The 22526-nt window shown below is 43.4% G+C and overlaps 1 protein-coding gene across 1 annotated transcript; it reads right to left on the bottom strand.

The window, feature by feature from the left end:
* Positions 1–14846: 14846 nt before the first annotated feature.
* TENT5A (terminal nucleotidyltransferase 5A) lies at positions 14847–21199 on the bottom strand. The gene is made up of 2 exons (XM_083856495.1): positions 20762–21199; positions 14847–19746 (listed from the first exon to the last, which is right to left on the bottom strand). Exons 1-2 carry the CDS (start codon positions 21182–21184, stop codon positions 18967–18969), a joined length of 1203 nt encoding a protein of 400 aa, XP_083712621.1. The 5' UTR covers positions 21185–21199; the 3' UTR covers positions 14847–18966.
* Between the last annotated feature and the right edge of the window lie 1327 nt (positions 21200–22526).

Genomic DNA, 22526 nt, shown 5'->3' with positions numbered 1-22526 from the left:
ACCAGCAATCCTACTTAGAGTAACCAACAATCAAAACCAATTGAGTTCAGTGGGGTTTTGCGTGAAATCTTCAAATCCTGAGGATTTTTCCAAGTCCTGGTTAGCAAGAGTGTAAAAAATCTAATGTCTTTATCTTGGGGGGATAGAGGAACACAAAGCTGTTGTTACAACTAAAGAGAAACTATTGTGCTCCAAACACACTGAGATCTGGAATGAAGGGCTTCTCACAGATGACATTTTTTTTTTAATCTCAAAGGAAACTGTAGGCATCTTGGAGGAGCTGAGATTACCAGGATTACTACAAGTAACCCTTGGAATGCTGGACACCCATCACTGGTGGTGAGGAAGCAAAGGAAGCTAGAGGAAGCAGTGAACTGTTACCACAATTGGTTTTACTTGCTTCAGTTATAGAACAAGAAACAGCTCTAGGTCTCATTCAAACCAATGCCAAATCATTGGTCAGATTTTTTTTATTATTATTATTAAGTTCTCTTGCTTTTATGAAAATTAGAGATCTCTTTTAGTGATATTCTATTTTCTCATCAACATGCTGCTCTTACTTGTTATTTCTAAGCAATTCTACGACCATGTATGATTCAATTTACAGAATCAAATACAGGCCTCTGTGCAACTTTCAGTTTTGTCCTTATTATCTTTCAGATTTGTTGCTACTTTTATTTACAGATTTTAGTGATGCTCAGTTTTTCACATTTTCCTATGTAATGCTACCTGCTCCATTATCAGTTTTCCATGAAGACTTCAGGATTATATCATACTCTCCAGTACACTAAGCCATCTAAAGGAAATTTTCAGCTCAGTTTTCACTGTGAAGAAAAGAATTTGCTGGACAGCACAGGAAGTTCCAGATGTGACAAAGTCTGGCTCTCCAGTTCCCTGATGCAAAGTACAGCAAAGTGTTAATAGTTTTTACTGAGTAGTCAGCTTGAAAAGAAATAGGGGATTTAAGACATCCTTTATTGGTAGAAACTCCAGACAAGTGGGCAACTCTCAAAGGTTTTTTGTGAGGGTTTTTGGTGTCTCATGACCTTTTGAATTTTGCATTTGTATTACCCTGAGCAAACTTCTGTGGTTCTCATTACAATTTATGTATAACCTGCACTGTTTGCAGCCAAGGCCTCAAGATGAGAACAAATCTCTGAGGAGTTAAAAGTAGCAAGAAGGTAATCTGATCCCAGAGGCAAACAGGAGAAGAGTGACTGGGAACAGGGCCGGTTCAGGTAAAATCTGCACTGTCACCCATTTACCATGCCAAAGAAATAAGGACACTGGAAACAGTCTCCCTCAGGCCTTTTTTAAAAAGGGGCAGGACTACAGATGCCATGTGATCAGAACACGCTCTCAAAATTAGACATGTATCAATAAAACCCTGTCTATTCTTTCATCCTGTTTTCTACTCCCCCTGCTAAAGCCAGCATCATCTGCAGAGAATGCTCAGATCTAGAAAAGAGATTTTATGAGAGTGAGATGTCCTTCAAACAGTTTCCAGCCTTTAGTCCTGGTCTGTGAGGTCATGGGACTCCACAGACCTGCTATCTTTCAATAGATAGTTGGTTACTTGGTTCTTGGAGTCAAAGTCTGTGTGTGGAACTATAGGTCAAAAGTGCATTTTACATATCAGAAATGAACTAATTCTGCTCCAAGAAATGCTTTCAGACTCCACTCAAGCAACTAAGGAGAAGGCAAATAAAATCCATTCCGTGTCTGGGGCTGCCAATATAGTTGGAAGTTCAAGTGCAATGTGAAAAGTATGTCACAGATGAGTCTCTGAAACACCTCATAAACTGCACCCACTCCTCAGTGGACTTAATTATTCATGGGCTGCTAATAATTTTTCTTTTATTACAGTCTTTTTTTTAAGCAAGAGACGTCCTAAGCACAGACCAATACTGCAGAACTGGGGAAAAAACCCAAACCAAATCAAAACAAAAAACAAAACAAAACAAACAAACAAACAAACAAACAACAAAAAACAAACAAACAAAAAAAACCCCCCACACACACACCAAAAAACAACATCATATTCTGTTTAGGGCAACATTAGCCACCCAGCATAAGTAGGAGAGGAACATTTAGTTGCCGGGCACACCAAAATCATCAGGACACATTATGCAGGACCTCGCAAAGAACTGGAGGAAAGGAGCTTGTTATTCAGCTGTGATGAGCAGCATGGGAAAAATGAGAAAACAATAAAAAAAATATTTCAAGGCAGAAAAACAACAAAAAGTGCAAATAGTTGGAAAGGAGAGGAGGAATGGGAACTTATTACACCATTTTGGAGGAGCTAAGGATCAGGACTAGATCTGGAATACTCCTAAGGAGCTACTCTTATACGAAAAGGTGCAAAAGTACAATACATGGGAAGCAATGCAGAGCAAATTGCAAAGCAATTTCAATAGCAGGATACAATGCAGGCAGCAAATTCTCTGTATCCATCTCCAAAAACTGCACACATGTAGCAACTCTGCAGGATTGAGCTCTGATATGCCAATTGTCACACTGGCATAGTTCAGAAGAGCAAAAACCCAGACAAGGAGTCACCTTGATGTTATCAGTCCAAGTCTTACCCCTGCAGTCTTCCCTAGAATTCATCCCTCTTGCTCAGTCATCTGCTTTTAGGTTTTACATCATCTCTTTGTCTCCTACTGGAGAAGAGTGATCTCAGGGTGGTAGGTGCTGCAGCCCTACACAGGTGCACAGCCTCCTGATCAGACAGCTGCACACTGAGAGCCTCACAGCAGGGGCAGCAGGAAAGAAAAAATTCAGCAATAACATTTGATGTCACTTCTCCCATTACTTTTTCTCACTGCCTTAAGCAAAAGAGGTTTAACCTTAAACCTCTTCCAGATTCAGTGCTGAGACAGCCCAAGGGCTCAGAAGTCCTGAAATTCCATGGGGCAAACAGACCTACTAGCTTGATGTTTTCACTTTGCTGATCCTTTCTTTCTGTGTCTGCTGCACAAACCTTTTAAACAGAAATCTTTCTACTCCTCACCTCCTGGGCAGGTCCTGGTGAGATGTAATGATCCTTTACCTATATCCATCCTCAGCCTTGCCTCCTGCTAGTCTGAGATATGAAATGTTAATTATCTGACAGCTTTGGAACATGGTGGATCTCTGTCATAGTTTAGCTTGGTTAGCAACTCAGCCCCATGTAGCTGCTCACTCATTTTCCTTAGCTCAGTAAGGGAGAAAATCTGAAGGGTAAAAATGAGAAAACTCATGAGTTGAGATAAAGACAGTTTAATAGGGAGAGTAAAAGCCATGCACATAAGAAAAGCAAGCCCAGGAATTCATTCCCATCGGAAGGCAGGTGTTCAGATATCCCAAAGAAAGCAGGGCTCTATCACACATAGCAGCGACTTTGGCAGGCTAAAGTTGTCACTCGGAATGTTTTTGCCCTTCTTTCTTCCACCAGCTTTATCTGGTAAGCATGACACCATATGGTATAGAAATGTTCCTTGGTCAGATGAGGTCAGCTGTCCTGGATGTTGCCTCCCAAACTTCTTGTGCACCCTCAGCATCCTCTCTGGTGGTGTGGGGTGAGAAGCAGAAAAGGCCTTGCTGTGTAAGCACTGCTCAGCAATAACAAAAACATCCCTGAGGTATCAATACTGTCCAAAACATAGTCCATATTGGCTACTCTGAAGAAAATTAACTCTATCTCAGGCAAAGCCAGCACAATCTCCTTCTGCCTAGCCCTAGCAAGGCAGTGTGGGACATTTGCTTTCAGCTGCCAGCCAGACAGGGCAGGGGATTCTAAGGGTAAAGGAGCTAACATGAAACCAATTTTCTACCATCCAGCTTGAGGCATTTGCTACAAGAAAATATGTTAGATATTTGTTTGCTCTGGCTGTGAATGCACAGTAAGGAAGAGTTTAAGGACAGCTGATCCTGCCTTTGGGCAAGGGGACATTGCAGAATATCCTTGCTGCAATGCAAGGATGCATCCATGAGAATCTCATGTTCTTCAACAAGTGGAAGGTGCAGCACCTGGGTCAGGGAAATCCTCAGAATCAATACAAGCTGGAGGATGGGCAGATCAAGAGCAGCCCTGCCAAGAAAGACTAGGAAGTGCTGGTGGATGAGAAGCTGGACATGAGCCAGCAATGTGCATTTGCAGCCCAGAAAGCCAAATTTATTGTGGGCTTCATCAAAGCAGTTTGGGCAGCAGGGCGAGGGAGAGGATTCTGCCTCTCTGCTCTGCTCTGCTCTGCTGAAATCCCACCTGGAGTCTCTGGGGTCCCCAGCACAGGAAGAACATCGACCTGCTGGAGCAGGTTCAGAAAAGCGCCACCAAGGTGATTAGAAGGCACCCCTCCTATGAGGAATGGCTGAAAGAATTGGGGTTATTCAGCCTGGAGAAGAGAAGGCTTTAGTGTGACCTAGTTGCAGCCTTCCAGTTCCTGAAGGGAGCCTACAAGAAAGATGGAGATAAATATTTTACAAAGGCATGTAGTGATAAGACAAGGGGCAACAGCTTCAAACTAAGGGTAAGTTTAGAGTAGATATTGGGAAGAAATCCTTTATTGTGAGGGTGGTGAGGTACTGGCACAGGTTGCCCAGAGAAGCTGTGAATGCCCCATCCCTGGAAGTGTTCAAAACCAGGTTGGTTGGTGTAGCCCTGGTTCGTGCCTGAGATGTTTGGTTTTCTGAAATTCCTTTCCAGAGAACTTTCTGTAAACAAAAAACATGTTTTAGTAATGGCAAATTTGTTTATATATTTTCCCTAGGAGGGACTTCTTGATGTCCCTCTGGTCTGACCAATGTAATTAAAGAAGTTTGTCTTCTTGTCACCAATCAAATTGGTCTGTGTAAAATAGTATTAAAAAACACTTCCCAAAAATAAAAGAGTCATTTTTCAGCCTTCTGAAGTCAAAATCTTTGTGTTGTAGTGTACTACAGTCTTAAGATGGAGCACTGAGCCACCTGGTCAAGTGAAAAATGTCCCTGCCTATTGGCAGGAGGGTTTAATGAGTTGATCTTTCAGGTTCCTTCCAACACAGGCCATTGCCTGATTCTTTGACTCTATAATTTTCTCTGCTAAGGGGATCACACGGACTGACAGTTTTAGAGTTGCACACCAAGCACTGAACACAGGTGTAGAAACAGATTATATAAAGGCCCTTTCCTTTTTACCTCCCCACCACCCTGCTGCACTCCAGCAGATTCCCAACAACTGGCTGTGACCCCTGGGAAGAGCTGAGCTATCCAACAGTTATGCCAGGTATTTTCAGGGTTTGGTGTGGTTTCTGCACACTCCCCAAACCATGTGGTTTGTCAGCAGGAAAAAAACTTGTTCCACAGCAGGTCTGCAGCATAATGAGGCCAAAATCTTTGCCACTTCTTTGGTAACACCTCCATGGACACAATGATTTCTTGCTAGGAAGCTAAAAATCCTGATGTGACAGCAGACATCCTTTTGTGGATTATTGCCAAAACTCAGAGGCCTGTAAAACAAGCTGGGAAGTGTCCACTGGGGAAAGAAATCCCCCCTGCCTTTCATGAGAAGTTAGTAAATGTCACAGGAAAAATCTGAAGACATAATAATGGCTGTGAGGATTAACTTTCTCTTACAGCAGCAGTGCCAGATTATTTATTGGAAGTAGACTTTTCCTCTTTGAGGTTTGTTTGAGGGATTTTCCCTTAAAAATAGATAACCAAAGGTTTATGAATGAAAGACATCGGGGAAAAAATCAACTTGACACATAAAATATAATTTCAGTGTCAAAACCCTTGGACGTAGCAGAGAAGGAAGAAATATATTTCATGCAGTCATCCTGCTGCAAAAAGGAAGGCTACTGGAGATAAACGAGGAAATAAATGGGAGTAATATATGAGGACTAAATAAGGAGGAAGTTTAGGCTATAAGAGATTAATGAGGAACATACACTTGCTCTAGCTTTTCCACCAGATGTATGAACTGAATTGTTATTTTATGACTATCAAGGTAAATTGAAAGTGACTGAAGAGCAAAGAAACTTTACAGAGCGTTTTCACTCATAGTCCTCCTGGGACTCTTCCCCTGCGAGGTGGGAAACGCTACATATGCCAACTCTGCAGTTCTTGGTGATGAGCAGAGGAAGTCCCTCTGCAGAAAGCTTTGTTAGCTTCCTCCTTTTGAGCACGAGACAACCAGTGAAAAGGCCTTGGTTTTACACAGAAGTCACTGAACTGCAGCTGAATAAGCATTAGTTATGTTGCTTTTTAAATCACATAATTAAAAGCAGGAACAAAAATATTAAAAGGCATTATCCAATCTTTATATTCTCACTGCCACATGTGTGCACACATATACAAATGATTTTGCTGTCAGAAAAATTTGCTATTTCAAAATAAATTTTGCCCACAACTTGAGATAAATATTTAGACTACAAAATGTCATAAGAATTAATATAATTATAGTTTGGAAATCACTCTTTTATTTCTACATTGGCTTTGCTTTTTAAAATAGTATAAAAAGCATATTTTAAAATAATAAATTGCAATAAAATTATCTATATCATTTCAGATGGAATAAAATGTCCCAAATGTCTGTCTCTGAAGACAGACAAAATTAACTGTTTAATTATCATTAAATCCCCTGTTTCAGTACCAATTTTCTGCATCTTCTATGCCTTCTATTAATTTTCATTTCAATGCTAACCTAAGACATTTTCTGTCCCCATGTGCCTTCCTGATTGAGTGCTCAACTTATGCACTTGACATGGGTCAGCCATAACCCTGGGTGCCCCCCACGCTATCTGAGACCCTCAGCTCTGCATCATGGCAGTCCACCACCATTTCCCTTGGTCTTGTTCCTGCATGCTAGGGGCTGTTCTTTTTTTATTTTAAGTCCCTAACTGGGTGCAAAGATGGGAGGAGGTGTGTTTGAATGGCTCTGGTAACTATAGCCAAAATCAGGACAGCCTGAGAGAAACATGACCTGCCATGGGGGTAGCTGCTGGAGTGCTGTGTGGGCCACATATGAGACTGGAGTCTCTTGTATGTTCAGTATAAGAAAAAAACCCAGGCAGGGCTGCCTGTAAAGCCTGGCCACCCTGGGTTCCATTAAAGCAAATTAGGAAATCCCATATCCTGGATCCCCGTCTGGTTAGACATGGTTTCTTCCATCAAAATTCAGCTCTTTGTAAGAGGAAAATATGCATAATCCAGATCTATTCAAAAAGGATTTCATAAATCACATTTCCCCTGGTTCACATCCAAAAAATAGGGTGCACCATGGCTACTGCCCAGGTCAAGGCCAACTGCATGGTGACCTTTTACCTGACTGCATTCATTCCAAGCTCTTCAGCAGCCAGCATCTTGCAAGGGCTGTAGAAACTGAGGATGGATTCTGCCCACAAAGCTTTGGGGTAATGAGAAGGAAAGAACAAAGTAGCCAGCTGTACATTTTATTGCAACCCTCCTTCAAATTCAAGGGAGCAAGGGAGAAGGCCTTTGCCAGCCTGTGTGATTTTTGCCTTCATCTGTCCAAAGAAGAGAGTAGAAATTACACTACCCTCCTACTACGTAGGGAGTCTGAGCCACGAGCTGTCACTTGTCTTTGGGAAACTCATCTTGGACCAGTATGAGAAGGACATTCTCTATAGTAGACTGGCCATACCTCTGATTAGTGAAGCAGTGGCTTCCCAAAAAATCAGCAGGAATCTTGGTTTAGATTTGCCAACTTTTGCTTTTACTATGTTTATGAAAGCTGGATCCACAATTACTGGTGCAAAATAAATAGGTCTGAACCTAACCTTTCCAAACAAAAATGTTTCTGTCTATTACACAACCAAAATTAGCAATATTTGAAATACTTTTTCAAAAAAAGGTTATCCTTCTGGTCTTTCTTGGCATGTTATTTAAAGAATACCTAAAAATTGATTAATTTAGAAATCCATGTGCCTTTCAGAAGGTAAATACACTTCCTATTTGAATAAGTTCCTATATTTGATGCCAAGCTTTGAGGGAAAATGCCCAATAATGTTTATCATAATGTTTAACATCAGAGGCATGAGCCAAACTTTCGGTAATGCACAGCATTATACTTTGAAGTGGAAAGGGGTGGATCTATATATGTAGAAATAGCTCCTATTAGGCAGCAGTGTTACTGTGAAGAGCTGCATGGAGGAGATTGCCCACAGGCAACCACTTCTCCCAACTGGCAGCATGACACAGTGCTGTAGCCTGGCAGGGAGGCAGGACAGGGAGCTCCAGCCCTAAGTCTAAATTCTTGCCTTTGGTGGGTTTAAGCCATATGTGGACCCATCTAATTTGTGATGAGTGTTTTACAGCTGAAATATAAACCCTGAAAACAGGGAATGACGATGAAAACACAGACTACAACATGACCACAGTCCACAGCTCTTGTTGGAACTACCATAGTCATAGATTTACAGTTGAGTTTCAAATATTTTATTGAATTTCAAAAAGAATTGTTATTACACTCCCCTTCAGATCATTATTTATGATGGTTTTCCATCGTTAAACCTTCTTTCTAACAACTTTTGTCCATAAACAGCTTAGCACTTCAAAATTTTCCAAACACTGCAAATTGACATATTCAGGAAGAAATGCACATTCAGTGAGACTGTGTGTCCCAGGATAATGATTCTCTTTTATCAGTTTAAGGCTGGGACACTGCAGATTTATGACAGTGAGTATTATGGGGGGTCGATTCACCAGCTGACTGGTGCAGGCAGCCCTGCAAAGTGATCAATCTTTGCTTGTTAAGGAAATTTCTGTAACTCATGCATTTGTCTAGTGACCAGCCTAAAAGAAAAAAAAAAAAAAAAAAAAAATGGTATCACCTTTACAGAAATAAAAAGTAATAAGCCCAGTCAGGACACCAACTCATCTGAGGGAAGCTGAGTTTCAAGAGATTCCAATTATGGGCTCAGTTTCTTCAGCAGGTTTTCTAGTTGTGGCTCTGCAGTCGTTTAATGTTGTTGTTTAACCCAAAAAAATGTTGTTTCATTTCATCTCCTGAAGTGACTGAAATTCAAGATGGAGGGAAGAGAAATACACCTGTGTCTGCATTGGCTACAGAACTGACTTCAGGTCTCTGACAAAAAAGTATCACATCAAGTACAGAGCTTTTGAAAAGAGCAACTGAGTTCAGTTATTCATGAAGGCAAGCTGAGATTATGACATGACAGACATAACAGGTGAACAAATTTACAGAATTCCATAATATTTCCTGAAAATTGCCTCTTTGGGAACAATTTTTGCAGGTCATATTCCATTTCTTAAAAAAACAAGAGCCTGCCTTAATCAAATTAGTTGACTTACTGTGAGACAGTTAAAGGAAAAAAAAAAAAAAAAAAAGCTCATTGAAATCTCCACACAGAGAAGCTCTAAGGGACAGGACTTGCACAGGGGTGTTTGCACAGTGCCTGGTACAGTGGGTCCTAACCTGGTCATGCCCTTTGATTGTTACTGCAGAACAAACATTCAATAACAAAGAAGTAGCAAGTAATGCCCAGGTCAAGCTCAGCCACAAAATCTGCATTGTATGTTCCCTACATGCCTCCTTAAGCTCTGAGGCAGCTACTACTGCTGCATACAAAGACTGGCTAAAGCCAAAGAAAAAGTCTATCGACCCCACAGCTTCTGCTTAGGTGTCTCATGCATTGGCTGGAATTTCATCAGATCATCAGATCATCAGATACTTCCTGTCACTCATGTCCCACTGTTGTGGGAGGGCATTTCTGTGATGATGAAAAATCTTTATCCCATAGGGAAGACTATCATGAAAATATCTTGACACAAAAGATGGAGCTTTTAGCAGTGAACAATACCTGCTGGGCACCTTTCTGCTATAGAGAATACCCTATGAGCAGTCAAAGAGCAGAGCTGAAAGAGCACTTCCATGTGCATTGGTCAGTCATGTGCACCCATGACAACTAAAATGCAAGTGATACAAAACATGATCTATGGCAAATATGTCTACCCACAAAACTCCACAAAACAAATGCATCGTGTTCAGCATGGAGACAACACTGTGTGTGCATTTCTCAGAAAGACTGACAGTAGTTCCTACCAGAAATGGAAGCTGTTTTTTTCTCTCTTAGTAGATGACCTTTGGGATGGCCATCAGCACAGCCCTGCAGAGTCTCTGCTGCCAAACACATTGTCTTCCTAAGAGCAACAGTGATAGCCTGATTCAAGGTAGATGCTATAATAATCAGATACAGATATTCTTCCCAGGGGCAGAGAATGGCACATGCATGGCAAGCTGTGTCTCTAGGATGCTGGTGACAAACCTGGAGCTGTCTGGGTTTAGGTTTGGAGGAAAACTGGTTAGTTTCAAGTTCTTGGAACTTCTGTGACTTCAATAACTTTATGAAGTTTTGCATATGTAAATGTCTATGATGGCTGCAGCAATGGAGATGTTGCTTCCAAAGCATCTAGCATACAGCACAAATGCCTCTGTGTGACCTCACTGGGGGCCCATGACTTCAGCAAAAACAGGCAAGAATGGTTTTGCCAGATTAGAAAATACAGCCTTAAATATTTGACATTATTGGTGACAGAGGTTTGGGAAGAAATGAAAAGCATGTCGAAAAAGGAAAGCTCAATCTGCAGAAGATGCACTATTCAATTTTATAGTTCCATAAAAAATGCAAAAGAACCATTTACAGCTGGTGAGAAGGAAGCCAAACTCTTAGTTTCACTTCTGCCACATTGGCTGACATTTATAGTGTTTTACTTATAAACAGCACTTACATAAATCAGTCAAGTCACAGTTTACACCACTATTGCAAAGCTGACCACAATCATGTATTCGTTGCTCCCTAAACAACAAACAATGAGGTGAGGAACAAGAGATGCGAACCCTTCTTCAGTGGGTAATTTAACCCAAAACAAAGTGCCTGGTTTACAAAGTGTATAAAGCCTGCTGAAACCCAAATAAAATACTTCAACCTGAGGAAGAGCTTCTCTTACTAGTTTGCATGCTGACATTTTAATAAGTGCCTTGTAATCCATTTTCTCCCTGATTTAATCATAATTGTTGCTTTGCTAATTTTTGAATTAATTTAACTACTATTCTGCACTTCTTGAGATGTTCAAGAACCTGTATAAGGCTGTATGAATAATTCCCCTCTCAGGAAGAACTGCTAGTGACAACTTGGTTTGAAACATTTCTGAAGAGCATTTCACAGGACTCCCAGGACACCTGGTTGCACAGAGATCTTCCACTCCTCCTGCTGAACCTCACCTAATGACCCATCTAGCACCAGCCTTACATCAGTGGCTCTCAAACACTAGAGACCAGCAGAATTACTGACATCCTGAAGAGAGGCATGTGCCGGTCCCTCCTTCTTCTGCAAGAATCAGGATGAGAAGGCAGCAGAGAAGCAAGAAGAGAACAGCAATGAAGAAGTGAAACTGTGAGAAATTACTCAAGGACAAAAGATTAAAAACTAAAAGGACTATGCCTTCATCTTTTCCTCAAAGCATTAGTTAACTTAAGATTGGTTGTGATTACAGAAAGGTTTCCTTGCAATTACTTTTCCACGTCAGAATGTACTGCAGGAACTCCACAGATGTCTTGCATTGAGGGAATAAGCCAAGAAAGGAAGTCACATTAAAACGATGGCCATGCAGTCACTGCAGAGACATGAATCCTCTTCAAGAACACATTCACTGAAGAACATGTTCTCTGAGAGAAAACTATCACAGAGCCATGCACATCTCCCTCAGGAATGCCTGTCTTCCTTCTCCAGGCCTCCCTCATCACCTTCATTCAAACTGCAGAGAGGAAACCACATGCACACACAGACGAGGATGAGCTGGATGTCTCCAAAGCACATTCATTGTCTAATGTCTTTAGCTGTGACTTTAGAAGGGACATTGTTCTTCAGCCCCCAAGTGAGGAACTCCAGAGAACCAATCCTGTGTAGATTAGATATAAGAGAGTTTTATTTTTTAAAACTGCTGGCTGTTTTGGGTTTCTCCATTCTCAAGAGAAAAAATTTAAATCAGGAGGGTTGTTCACTCATAAAACTTTTTCACCCTGAAGTCCAACAGAAGGAAAAGTATGTTTAAGAACAATGTCCTCTTGAAAAAAAGCAATTTATGCCCTCAAAGTCATTATGGGACTCTAAGGAATATTTTCACCATAGGGAATATCCATGTTGTGCACCCAATATTTAGGTGTGTATTTAGGACATAAGTTTATTTCCCAAACATTGCAAAAAAGATTTTCTGACAAGTACTGTCATTGCACATTCTCGTGCAACAGCCACATGAAATAGTGAAATTTTGCATCCACAAAAGACACTCTCTGAATAGCCTAAGGCTATGTAAGTACGTGGGAGATTAGTCCATTCATGATAGCTTATCAGGCTTTTGAAGGGTGAATATTTCTTCTCTAATGTACAGATTTTGATTTTGTCCTCTTGATCCTTGCATGCAGACTAGAGCCCCACTGCAGAGCTGCTTCTGACACACATATATAGATATTCAGGGCATTGCTGCAAAACTACACCAGCTTCAATGCAACAGCATATAGCTGTGCTTTACCTAAGTACATATAGCCACATGCATATAGCTGTGCTTTACCTAAGTACATATAGCCACATGCACTGAATTTTACTAAAAACACATAAATAAAAGGGAGGAGGTTGCTTGGTGGCAGCCTCAGGAAGGCATGACTAGATCCACACAAACACTTGGGGAAAAAAAGTATGTGTAACTTCTACAAAACCCTCTGCAGAGGTTTCACAGACAGGAGAAATGGCCTCAAGTTGCACCAGGGGATGTTTAGGTTGGATGTTAGGAAGAAATTCCTTCACCAGAAAAGTTGTCAAGCATCGGAACATGCTGCCCTAGGAGGCATGGTGGAGTCACCGTCTCTGGGGGTATTTAAAGATGAGTAGATGTAGTACTTAGGGACCTGATTTTCTGGTGGACTTCATGGTGATGGGTAAATGGTTGGACTCGATGATCATAAAGGTCTTTCCAACCCAAATAATTCTATAAAAACTAGAAACTCAGTTTCATTCCTGAGTAAAGGGGTTCCTGAGTAATTTTATTATTTTTTTTTTTAATGGCAATAAAATAAATATGTGCTGCTGCAGCCAAGGAAAAACACAGACCGTAACTTATCTTGATAAGATAAGACAGCTTCTCTGATCTGACTTATTTTAGCAGGGTGAGCAGAAGTCAAAGACTTGAGCTATTTCTCCCCTCCTACTGTAATCTATCAGTGTGTCCTCCAACTTTCCATAGTGTTGCTGTTCAGGTGATTTCCACTGTCACACTTCGCTATTGCCCTCCCTCCCTCCTCTTCAGTACTGACCGCTTCCTCCCTCCTGAAAATCACAATATTCTAAAATGTGCATTCAGTTGGCTGTGTCCACATCACACTCCTCCTCAGTTTGGGAAAGAGGACTCACAATGCTCCAGACACTCAACTGGCTCTCAAAAAAATCCCCCCAAATTCCAGCAGAGAAACGGGTATTAACTCACTCCAAAGCATAAGAGCATCCATCTGGGCTTTGATTTTGAGATACAAGCAAAGACACTTAGATTTAGATGGTTTCCAATCCCCCAGTTTCCATCTGTGTCTTTGGGTAGTTGCCTTTGTCAAACTGCCTGAAATATTTCCTAACTGAGTAAGTTAACAGCAGGAAAGGTTAGGCCATGTGCCCCTCCCTTTTCTGGCAGCAACAGGGGAGAAAGACAATGCTGTATGAGCAGGGATGCTGAGTGCATTCCCCCCTCCTGGCCAGGCTGATTTCAAAAGAGGTACTGTGCAGAAGGCACCCGGCATTCGGCAAGGGGACTGCTCCTGTGCCTGGAAAAATGAACAATCCCACTAGCTTGTTTGGTTGTTTGGTTTTGTTTTGTTGTTTTGGTTTTTTTTTTTTTTTTTTACACAGGAATACAGGTTACTCATCATTACAATAAGCATATTCACACTTCCACTGAGCCAGTTTGAGACTTCTAAGACCAGCATGGTGTATGAATGAGCCTAGTAAGACCTACATACTGCAGACTCTTAGCCAATATTTTTCAAATTTGGGTCAGTCTGTGGCACCATGGCTGAAAAAGTATTGCCATGAGCATTGTAAATTAATATTTTATATTCCCTTGAAGTGCTTTTTGAGGAAATTAGCCTTCATTACTGAGGCATCTCTCCTGTAAACATAGAAAACACAAAATACCTCTGCTGACAAGGGCAGCATTGTAGGGTAAGGAAGAAGAGTAAACATTGAATCTGCAGGAAGAAGCGGACTGATTCAGCAGCTGAATCAATCAGGCATGTGCATCCCTTCTCCCCAGCAGAGCCCCAAGCTACAGGACCGGCAGCATCCCACCCGCTACAGCTGGCACCACCTCTACACCCAGGCAGCAGCACACCATTGCCCCTGGACCTACCAAAATGGTAAGGTGGAGACGTCAGCCCCTACCAAATATTCCTCAAGGACAGCAGGACCTCACATTCCTGCTAGCACGGTGGTTTGCAGTGCAAATGATCACAGCTGTCACAAAGCCCCAGGCCCACTACCTAACTTGGGAGGGCAGTGAGGGCGTGGGGTTGCCATGGCGCCAATTCATTTTTGTGTTTCGGACCATTTGCACGGCCCAACTGGTGTTGGAGTGCATATTTTTGGCAGTGGCTGGGGAGGTTCCTCTGCAGCTGAGTACAGCCAGCCAAACTCGGCTGGCACGAGGCAGGGCTTTTCAAAATGTTCTGTGCTCCAATCGGAAAGCAGCCGAATGCTGCTCTTCTCAGAAAAGTGCTGCCCTTGTCCTCTTTTAATGAAAGCGAACTTGGTATTCAGTAGGAGCAGGCCAGAGCTATTTCAGACACGGAAGACAGCAGACACAAATCAATAGAAAAAAATAACTTCTTTTTATTTACAAAAAAAATCCAAATATTGGATGCTGTAAACAAAATTCACAATCTGTTCCCTCTAGAGTCTGTTTTCCATCAGCTCTTTTTTCTGTCTGTGACAAAGCCTATAGTCAAAATGTTCCAAAAGAGCAATCCAAGGAGCAGTTTGCTGCAACAGGATGCCTTGCAGAAGGCAACAGTTGTAAGGAAATTTGAGGGAAAGCAAATCTGCACAGACTCCTACAGACTGCAGGAGCCTGTAGTGCCTTAGCCAAGCTGTCTTGAAATTTGCAGGCTATTTTTTTTTTTTACTATTTATTTTGTTAGCAAACCACTATTACAACAGCAAAACAGTACACTGATTTTCTTTCTTGCAAGGGAAATTCTCTGCATAAAGAAAACCATACAAAAGAATATATTCAAATAGGAGCTGAATACGCAAATACAGTTTTTCCTTTTCTGTGCAGTTTTATCTAACACACTTCATTTTCTCAATTAAAAAAGCGCCTTTTTTGAACTGGTAGGAGCTTCTAATGTGATGCAAACCAAGCATTTAGTAAGAGCTGTTTAGAGGATTTGTGTGAAGGCCTTTGTGCAAGATAAAAAATATTTTAAGTGCAATACAAGAAACTAGAAAAATATCATCTTTTTGGTCTTCTAATTGCCCTTCTATTTTTAGAAGAAATGTTCTTGCATTTGACAGGACAGCTACATCTAAGAAAAAAAATCCCATTTAAAAGCTCTTGGTTTAATCAATTGTTACATTTAAGCAAGTTTAGCGCCCTGTTGGTTAGCAGGAAATTCAACTGTGGCACAAACAGTTTTACTGTAATCAGGTCAGTGTCTTTAATCAGTTCAGCTCTTTAAAAGGGGCACTGTCTTCTGTAGCACAAGCTCTAACCTTACAGCTGATTGGATGGGATAGATCAAGTCTACGAAGCAAGAACATGGTTATTAACTTTAAAAGTACCAGTGTGCTGAAGAGGAGGGGAAAAACCAGTTAAAAAGAAGTCAGACTTTATGGAGGGAAAGGTGTGCAAACCACAGAAATAAACCAGCTTTGAAAAGGGGTTCTTATTTTACTCTTGGCCTGAACTCATGCCTTCTTCCCACCTCTAACACCAGGCACATTTTAAGCCACCAGTCACAAATAAAACAAAGCTCCACCAGTTCCACCACTTGATCATTAACATATGTAAAACAGGAAACTGGAATACCTATATAATATATATAAAAACATATTATATATGTATCAAAATGCAAACGCCAAAAGGTGCAGTTTAGCTCAGAGCCCTGCTGTATGCCCTGCTGTATGCACTATAAGGTAACTAGCTGCTGTCAATCAAAAAAAAAAAAACCAACCCACAACAAGATTTGAGCTGAGAGGAAGTAATTCAAAACTTTCTTTCAAGCAATGGCAAAAAAAAAAAGGGGGCCTTCAAAGGAAAACAGCACTGTATCATGTACTACCAGCATTCTGTGGTTGTGGCACAGCTATAGATTCTCAAACCCTTTTAAAGAGAGGATGAGTCATTTATTTGCTGTAAATAGCTGTGGGAGAGAAGACATACCACATTACCAGCTGATCCTATTTCCCCAGCCCTCCCCTCACTTCCGCTAGCAAACCAGGAGCAGGAGGTAAGGGAACCAGTGGGCCAGGAGCACCCAGGCTGGACCCTCCAAGGGGCTGCAGGGAACCTCGCCGGGACAAGAATCCCATGGGAGGCTGCAGCCAGCACCAAAGGAAGGGAAGGTGGGGACAAGGTCTGCACGTCAATGCCAGGAATGGCAATGGACCAGCTTTTAAGTTTCCTGAAGGACTCGCAGGGAAGGTGCTTCAGTAAACAAATCGGGTTCCTATTAAAGTGCCTGCAGAGTGAAAAGTACAAAGCGTGACAAAAATAGATGTACCTTACTCGCTCCATAGGGAAAATACACTGCCACGACATGAGTCCTCTCTCTCTCTCTACCCCTGACTCCAACACCAGACCATACCTGTGACCAGGCAGGGCACAGACGGATCTCCTTCAAAAGCCTGAATTCCATTTTTTTTTTTTTTTTTTTTTTTTTCCCTCAGAAAGAAAAAGCAAAATATCAGAGTCAAGTGTCACTTAGTCATTAGGTTTTCAAAGCACAACAAAGAATTTAACACCTTCAGAGATGGCACTGAAGTGAAAACAGCAGCGGAGGTTGGTTTTTTCCCCCCTGCTGGTCTTTCGGGAGAGGAAATGAAAGTGAATAGCTATTGTTCCAATGTAAAGTGATTCCATTTAAATAAAGTACAGTACTAAAATTGTAAATGCAGTGTGACAACCAGATCAAAGATGTTTAATATTTGCATAAAAATATATATATATAATATATATATAAAATATAATTTTAAGCAATCGTGCAACACTCTTAAAAAGGGTTCATTTCACATTTGCTAAATTCTAGTGGTCCTGGAATGCATAATGCATTCTATTAAAAATACTCCTTTAAATATTAACAATTAGTGTTCAAATTACCAACTAATACAATATTCTTTAGCTGTCAGGGGGTTTAAATAAACCTATCTTTGATCCACGTTCCACTGAAATTACACATCATGGAGGTATGCAGTCACAACATTAGTGGGTTAAATGTCAAAATGGCATTACAGTACAAAACAGTTAAAAAAATCAGCTAGTCATATGTTTCTCCATCTGCGGAATTATTATGGCTCACAAGCAACCCACTGAATTACTGTAATCCTTGTTCTTGCAACCAAAGACATTATCTGAATCCCACCTTAATCCTGACTGGTTCATTTACTCCAAATTTCTCAGGTGTGGGTTAAAATTTCACTGCAAGGTGCCCACTGTCCTATGAAATCCTGTTGCAAACTGGAAAACAAGTAGTACTTTATTTAAACATTCCTTAATTGCTACATTTTCCTAGACCACATTAATATATATTGTGTGTGTATATATATAGATATACACCAATAACATGTACATATATACACACACAAACATATATACACACATACACACACGTACCTAGGATAATAGCACACCGACAAACATTAACTCTATACAGGTATTTGCCAAGGAAAAAAAAATAGGGCATTTCCTCCACCACTTATTCACAAGCTTATGGGTTGGTTTGATTTTTTTTTTTTTTTTAATCCTTGTGTCCCTGATAAAACAAAATGCATGGTTAAACCACAAAACTATATCTTTTTTTCTCACTTCAAATTTTATGAAGGCATCAGGCACTTTTGATTACTATTGGTGTGTACAAATATAGGAACATCTCCTTTTACATATATATATATTTATATATATATACTCTACTGTATCTTCTTTGCTTGGATAACGTTTTTGTGAAATCTTTGGTCCTTAAGTATATACTTCTTGCCACAGCTGGTTTTCCAGCATTCTCACATTTTTAAAATGTGAGGCATGCACACAGCTGGAAATAATGGACTTTGTCATCGTACATGTTTCTGTTTTTATAACTGTACCAATCCACTACTGTTCATTTGGAGCAAGCTGTTTCTGGTAAAGCATTCTAGTCAAGCAAGCTATACATTCTACACGGTCAATCCATAGACGGCACTTGCTGCAAGCCCCAAATGCAGTAATTCCAATATACAACTTTATTCAGCTTATCTCTGCTTTATGCCTCTAACTTTTAACTCCTGAATATATATAGAACTGTTTTTTGTGAAGTTTTTTTTCTTTTGTTGTTTTTTTTGTTTTGTTTCTTTCATATTCTCCCTTTTACAGATCCCATTCTAGAGTAAGAATAAAAATAAAAGAAAATAAGGCTTTCCCACCTTCTCTATGCCAAAGCTATGGGAGCAAATATTGCCAACCCATATTGTCATCAAGCATTCCTCCCTCACTTACTTCAGGAGAAGCTGGTTGCTTTTAATGACAGGCCTCTTGTGCTCTGGGGTAGGATCCAATTATTTTGGGGTTCTTTCTTGATCATGCTCCCATTAATTATTAGAAGAACCACAAGCTTGTCTCAAGCTTGAAAACTAGAGCAGATCATCATTGCACAAAACACCCCATTTCAGAGGGACCCGTCGCCCCTTCCTACATCTTAGAAAAAGTTCTCCCCACGAGGTCTACTAATTTCGGTTCTTAATTACAGGGCAGCCAAGTGGAGTATGTGTGCTGCTGGCAAGGGAACACCGTCTGAACCTGGGCAATATAGTAATTGCTGAAGTTGGCATCTGCTACGTAGGGGGCTGGCTGGTAATAGCAGGTGACATTGGCCACGTTGGGGATGATATTTTGCTCAGCTAGGACCCGGATGGCCAGCATGGTGATCAGATTCAGAGTCTGTCTCCTCTCATGTCCCATCAGGCACACTGTGCTCTCATTCACCACACCGTGAAGGGTCATGAGATAGTCATACTTGCGGTCTTCTAATCCCACAAAGTGGTTCTGCAAGTAGGACTCCAGCTTTCTCTGCTGTTCGCCAATGTCTGAGAAGTCAATGAAAAACCTTGAACACATGTATCTCTGCAGGGATTTAATCTCAGATTCAGAGGCTGCCCTAAAGCCCCTTACCAAAAGGTTGCAGTACTTCAGAAGACCACCTCCTCTGATTTCCTCTGGGTTTCTGGTGGCAATTATCTTGTTGCAGAGGTGATCAAAGGCTTCCTGGAAATCCCCATAAACGCTCTCACCAATGATAGTTGGGTGAAAAGTTTCAGTCATCGGATTCTCTGAGCACTCATAAAAAAGCAGCAGGGAGTCCAGCTTGATTTGAAAGGAATCGACACTGAATTCAAACTGCCGCCTCAGAGAGTCCACGAATTTCAGCTCCACATTTTTGCCACTGTTGTTGGACAGGGAGATAAGACTCCATCGGTCTGAATCATTGCATACTTTTACCATTTTCTGCACATAAGCCTCCTATAATCAGAAAGATAAAATGAACAAATCAAGATAAAGACCCAAGAAATTTTTCCTTCTCTGCATCTGCTCACCCCTCCCAACCCCCCAACCTTCCCCCCCCCCCTCAACACTTGCATTTCATAGAAGATTTCATGCAGCCTGCAGATACAAACTAGAGAATAAGTGCTTAACGTGAGAGCTCAAAATGCTGTCACTGCAAGGGTATGACAGGGAAGGGCATTCTGCTGGGACTGTGTCATGTAAAGGAAGCATACAGCAACACTACTTTGTTCAGTCACTTCTAAATACATCTACAGACTAAGTCCATGGCACACCTGCCAAATATGCCTGCACCCATATGCAGAAGGTCACTACTACAATCTGGTAAGAAATTTTATTTACTGGTTTTCATTTCTTTCTCTACTTCCCAAAAAACAAGTTAGCAAATGTTCATTCCCCTCAATCCTACCAGAGCAGGTTCCATAAATCAGTCCCACATTAAAAAAAAAAAATTTAAAAAATTCAAAAAAAAATCTGAAAGGATTTGGATTCAGCCTGATCGACTCAAGCGCAGTGTCTTCTAGAAGAGGGAATATGCCTGCGCACTGGGGCACTTAGCACACCTGGAAGCATGCCTTGCAGACGGGGTTTCCTTCTTGCAGATGTTAAATCCATCTACACTCCCCGTGCCCTCGGGCACCGGGGCCGGCACACCGAGCTGCCGCCGGGCCGGGCTGGGAGAGAGGAGAGATGTGCAGCGCCTGGCACACGCCCCGGGTAAAACAACGCTCCCAGCAAATCAACCGGCAGGGAGAAAAAGCTAATTAATCCTGAAGAGCCCCGGTCAGGGCGCTTCACTATAAACTCCTCCACGGTTTTAAGCGTGGGGTGAATAAATGGCCCGGGGCTCCTGCGGGACGCGGGGCTGTGGGGGGAGCCGCGTCCCTGAGCGCACCGCTCCATGCCAGGGGAAGGCGCCCACTCCCCCGGGCAGGCGCTCACACTGCCCGCTCCGGGCAGAGGGCAGCTTTACCTTGAGCGTGAGAGGCGTGATTTTCTCCTTATTCACTCCCTCGGGTAAGAAATCCAAGAGGCAGTCCAAGACCACGTCCTTCACAGTCTGAAATTCGGCTTCTCCTTTGAGATCGGCGCAGAAGATGAGGTCCAAGTCCTTGTAGCCCAGGCCGCTGTCCTGGTGCAGGACGTGGCTGGCGGCCGAGCCGTTCAGCCGCACGTCCCGCAGGCCGATGCCCTTCTCTTCCAGCCGGCTCCGCACCACCTTGACGATCTGGCGAGGCTGCATGGCCAGCGTGGGGAAGTTCCCGCGGCCGTGGATGGGGATGGTTTCGCTGAGGATGCGGTCCAGGCGCTGCACTTGCTCCCAGCTCAGCACATTGCACTGCGCGCTCTCGCCGCCGTCCGCGGAGCTCCCGCCGGCCTTCTCATCGTCTGCCATGGTGAGCGGCCTCCCCGGGCTGGATCCAGGCACGGCTCCGGCTCCCCGCCGGCCCCCCGGGGCCTCCCTCTCTCCGCGCCTGGCAAAAGAGCAGGAAAAGGCAGCGGTCAGCAGCGGCGTGCACCCCGCGCCCCGGCTCCGCTCCCTGCGGCCGCCCCTTCAGTGCGGGAGCCGGGGGACGCACCTACTGATTTGATTAGAAATAAATAAATAAATGAAACGGGGGTGGGGGGGAGAAGAAGCCCCCCGGAGGCAGGTGGTGCTGCAGGATAAGGGAAGGTGCCCGACCTGCAGCGCCGCTCGCCGCGCTCCCGCCGGGGCAGAGGCCGCCCCGCGCCGCCCCACAGGCCGCCCCGCTCGCTGCCGCCGCAGGCTGCCGCCGTCTCCGGAGCTTTCGTAGTTCTGGCCGCGAAAGGTCCCCAGTAGTTTTTATACGGGGTTTCTCCGCGCTTCCGGGGCTCCGAGTCACGGCGCCCGCGTCCCGCCCCCTGTATCTGCACGGCCGGCCTCGGCGGTGCCCCCGGCCCGCCCACACCCCGCACCGCGGCCGCCCTCCCTCCCTCGCTCCCGCCCGCCCCTCCGCGCCGGCGGAGCGCCCAGCCCGCCGCCCGCACCGCCCCGCGCCGGGAGCCCCGCACAGGGAAGCACAGCCTCCCTCCCCCGGGGCTCCGGGCAGGCAACAAGTGCAGCGGCGCTCCCGGCCCCGAGCGGGGCGCGGCCCCTCCGCTCCTGCCGCGCCTCGATCCGCGCCCGGGGGCACCCAGCTCCGCGCTGCCATTCACTACCCATTTTTTTCCTCTGCCTTTTTACTCCCCCCACCCCCCCGACACTCCCGGTCATCCCAGGCTCAGCCAAACTTCATACCAGAGCGACGGAATTTGGCAAGGGCCGCTCTCCAAGCAGATGCCGAGGATCCCGGGCCGTGCGGTTTGCGCCGCTCGGCTCCTGACCGAGATTTCCAGGGCCGCCTGCGGCAGCTCAGCCCATCACGCCGAGCCTGCCCGGCCCCGGCCCGGCCCCTTCCCCTGCCCACCCGCCCTCCTCGCCGGCCGGGGAAGGAAAAGGACACATCGGAGACCACGGAGGGCCCGTGCCTTCTAGAGGAGCGTCCTGCCTATAGAGTACAACTTGGGTAGCCGCGGAGCCGTGAAAACAACGTGGAAGACAAGCATGTTATATAAACATACCCATATATATTATTTCCATTTTCTTTTCAATAATGATGAATGCATCTGCTTGTTTTTCACCTGTTACGTACATATACGTACATATAGCTATTATTTACAATACATATAGATACTATATGCATATCGATACTATTCCCAGACAGGTATTATTTAGA

This window comes from Zosterops lateralis, assembly GCF_965231275.1.
Source record: "Zosterops lateralis genome assembly, chromosome: 3".
Classification (NCBI taxonomy): Eukaryota; Metazoa; Chordata; class Aves; order Passeriformes; family Zosteropidae; genus Zosterops; species Zosterops lateralis.
This window is presented reverse-complemented; position numbering and strand designations above follow the sequence as displayed.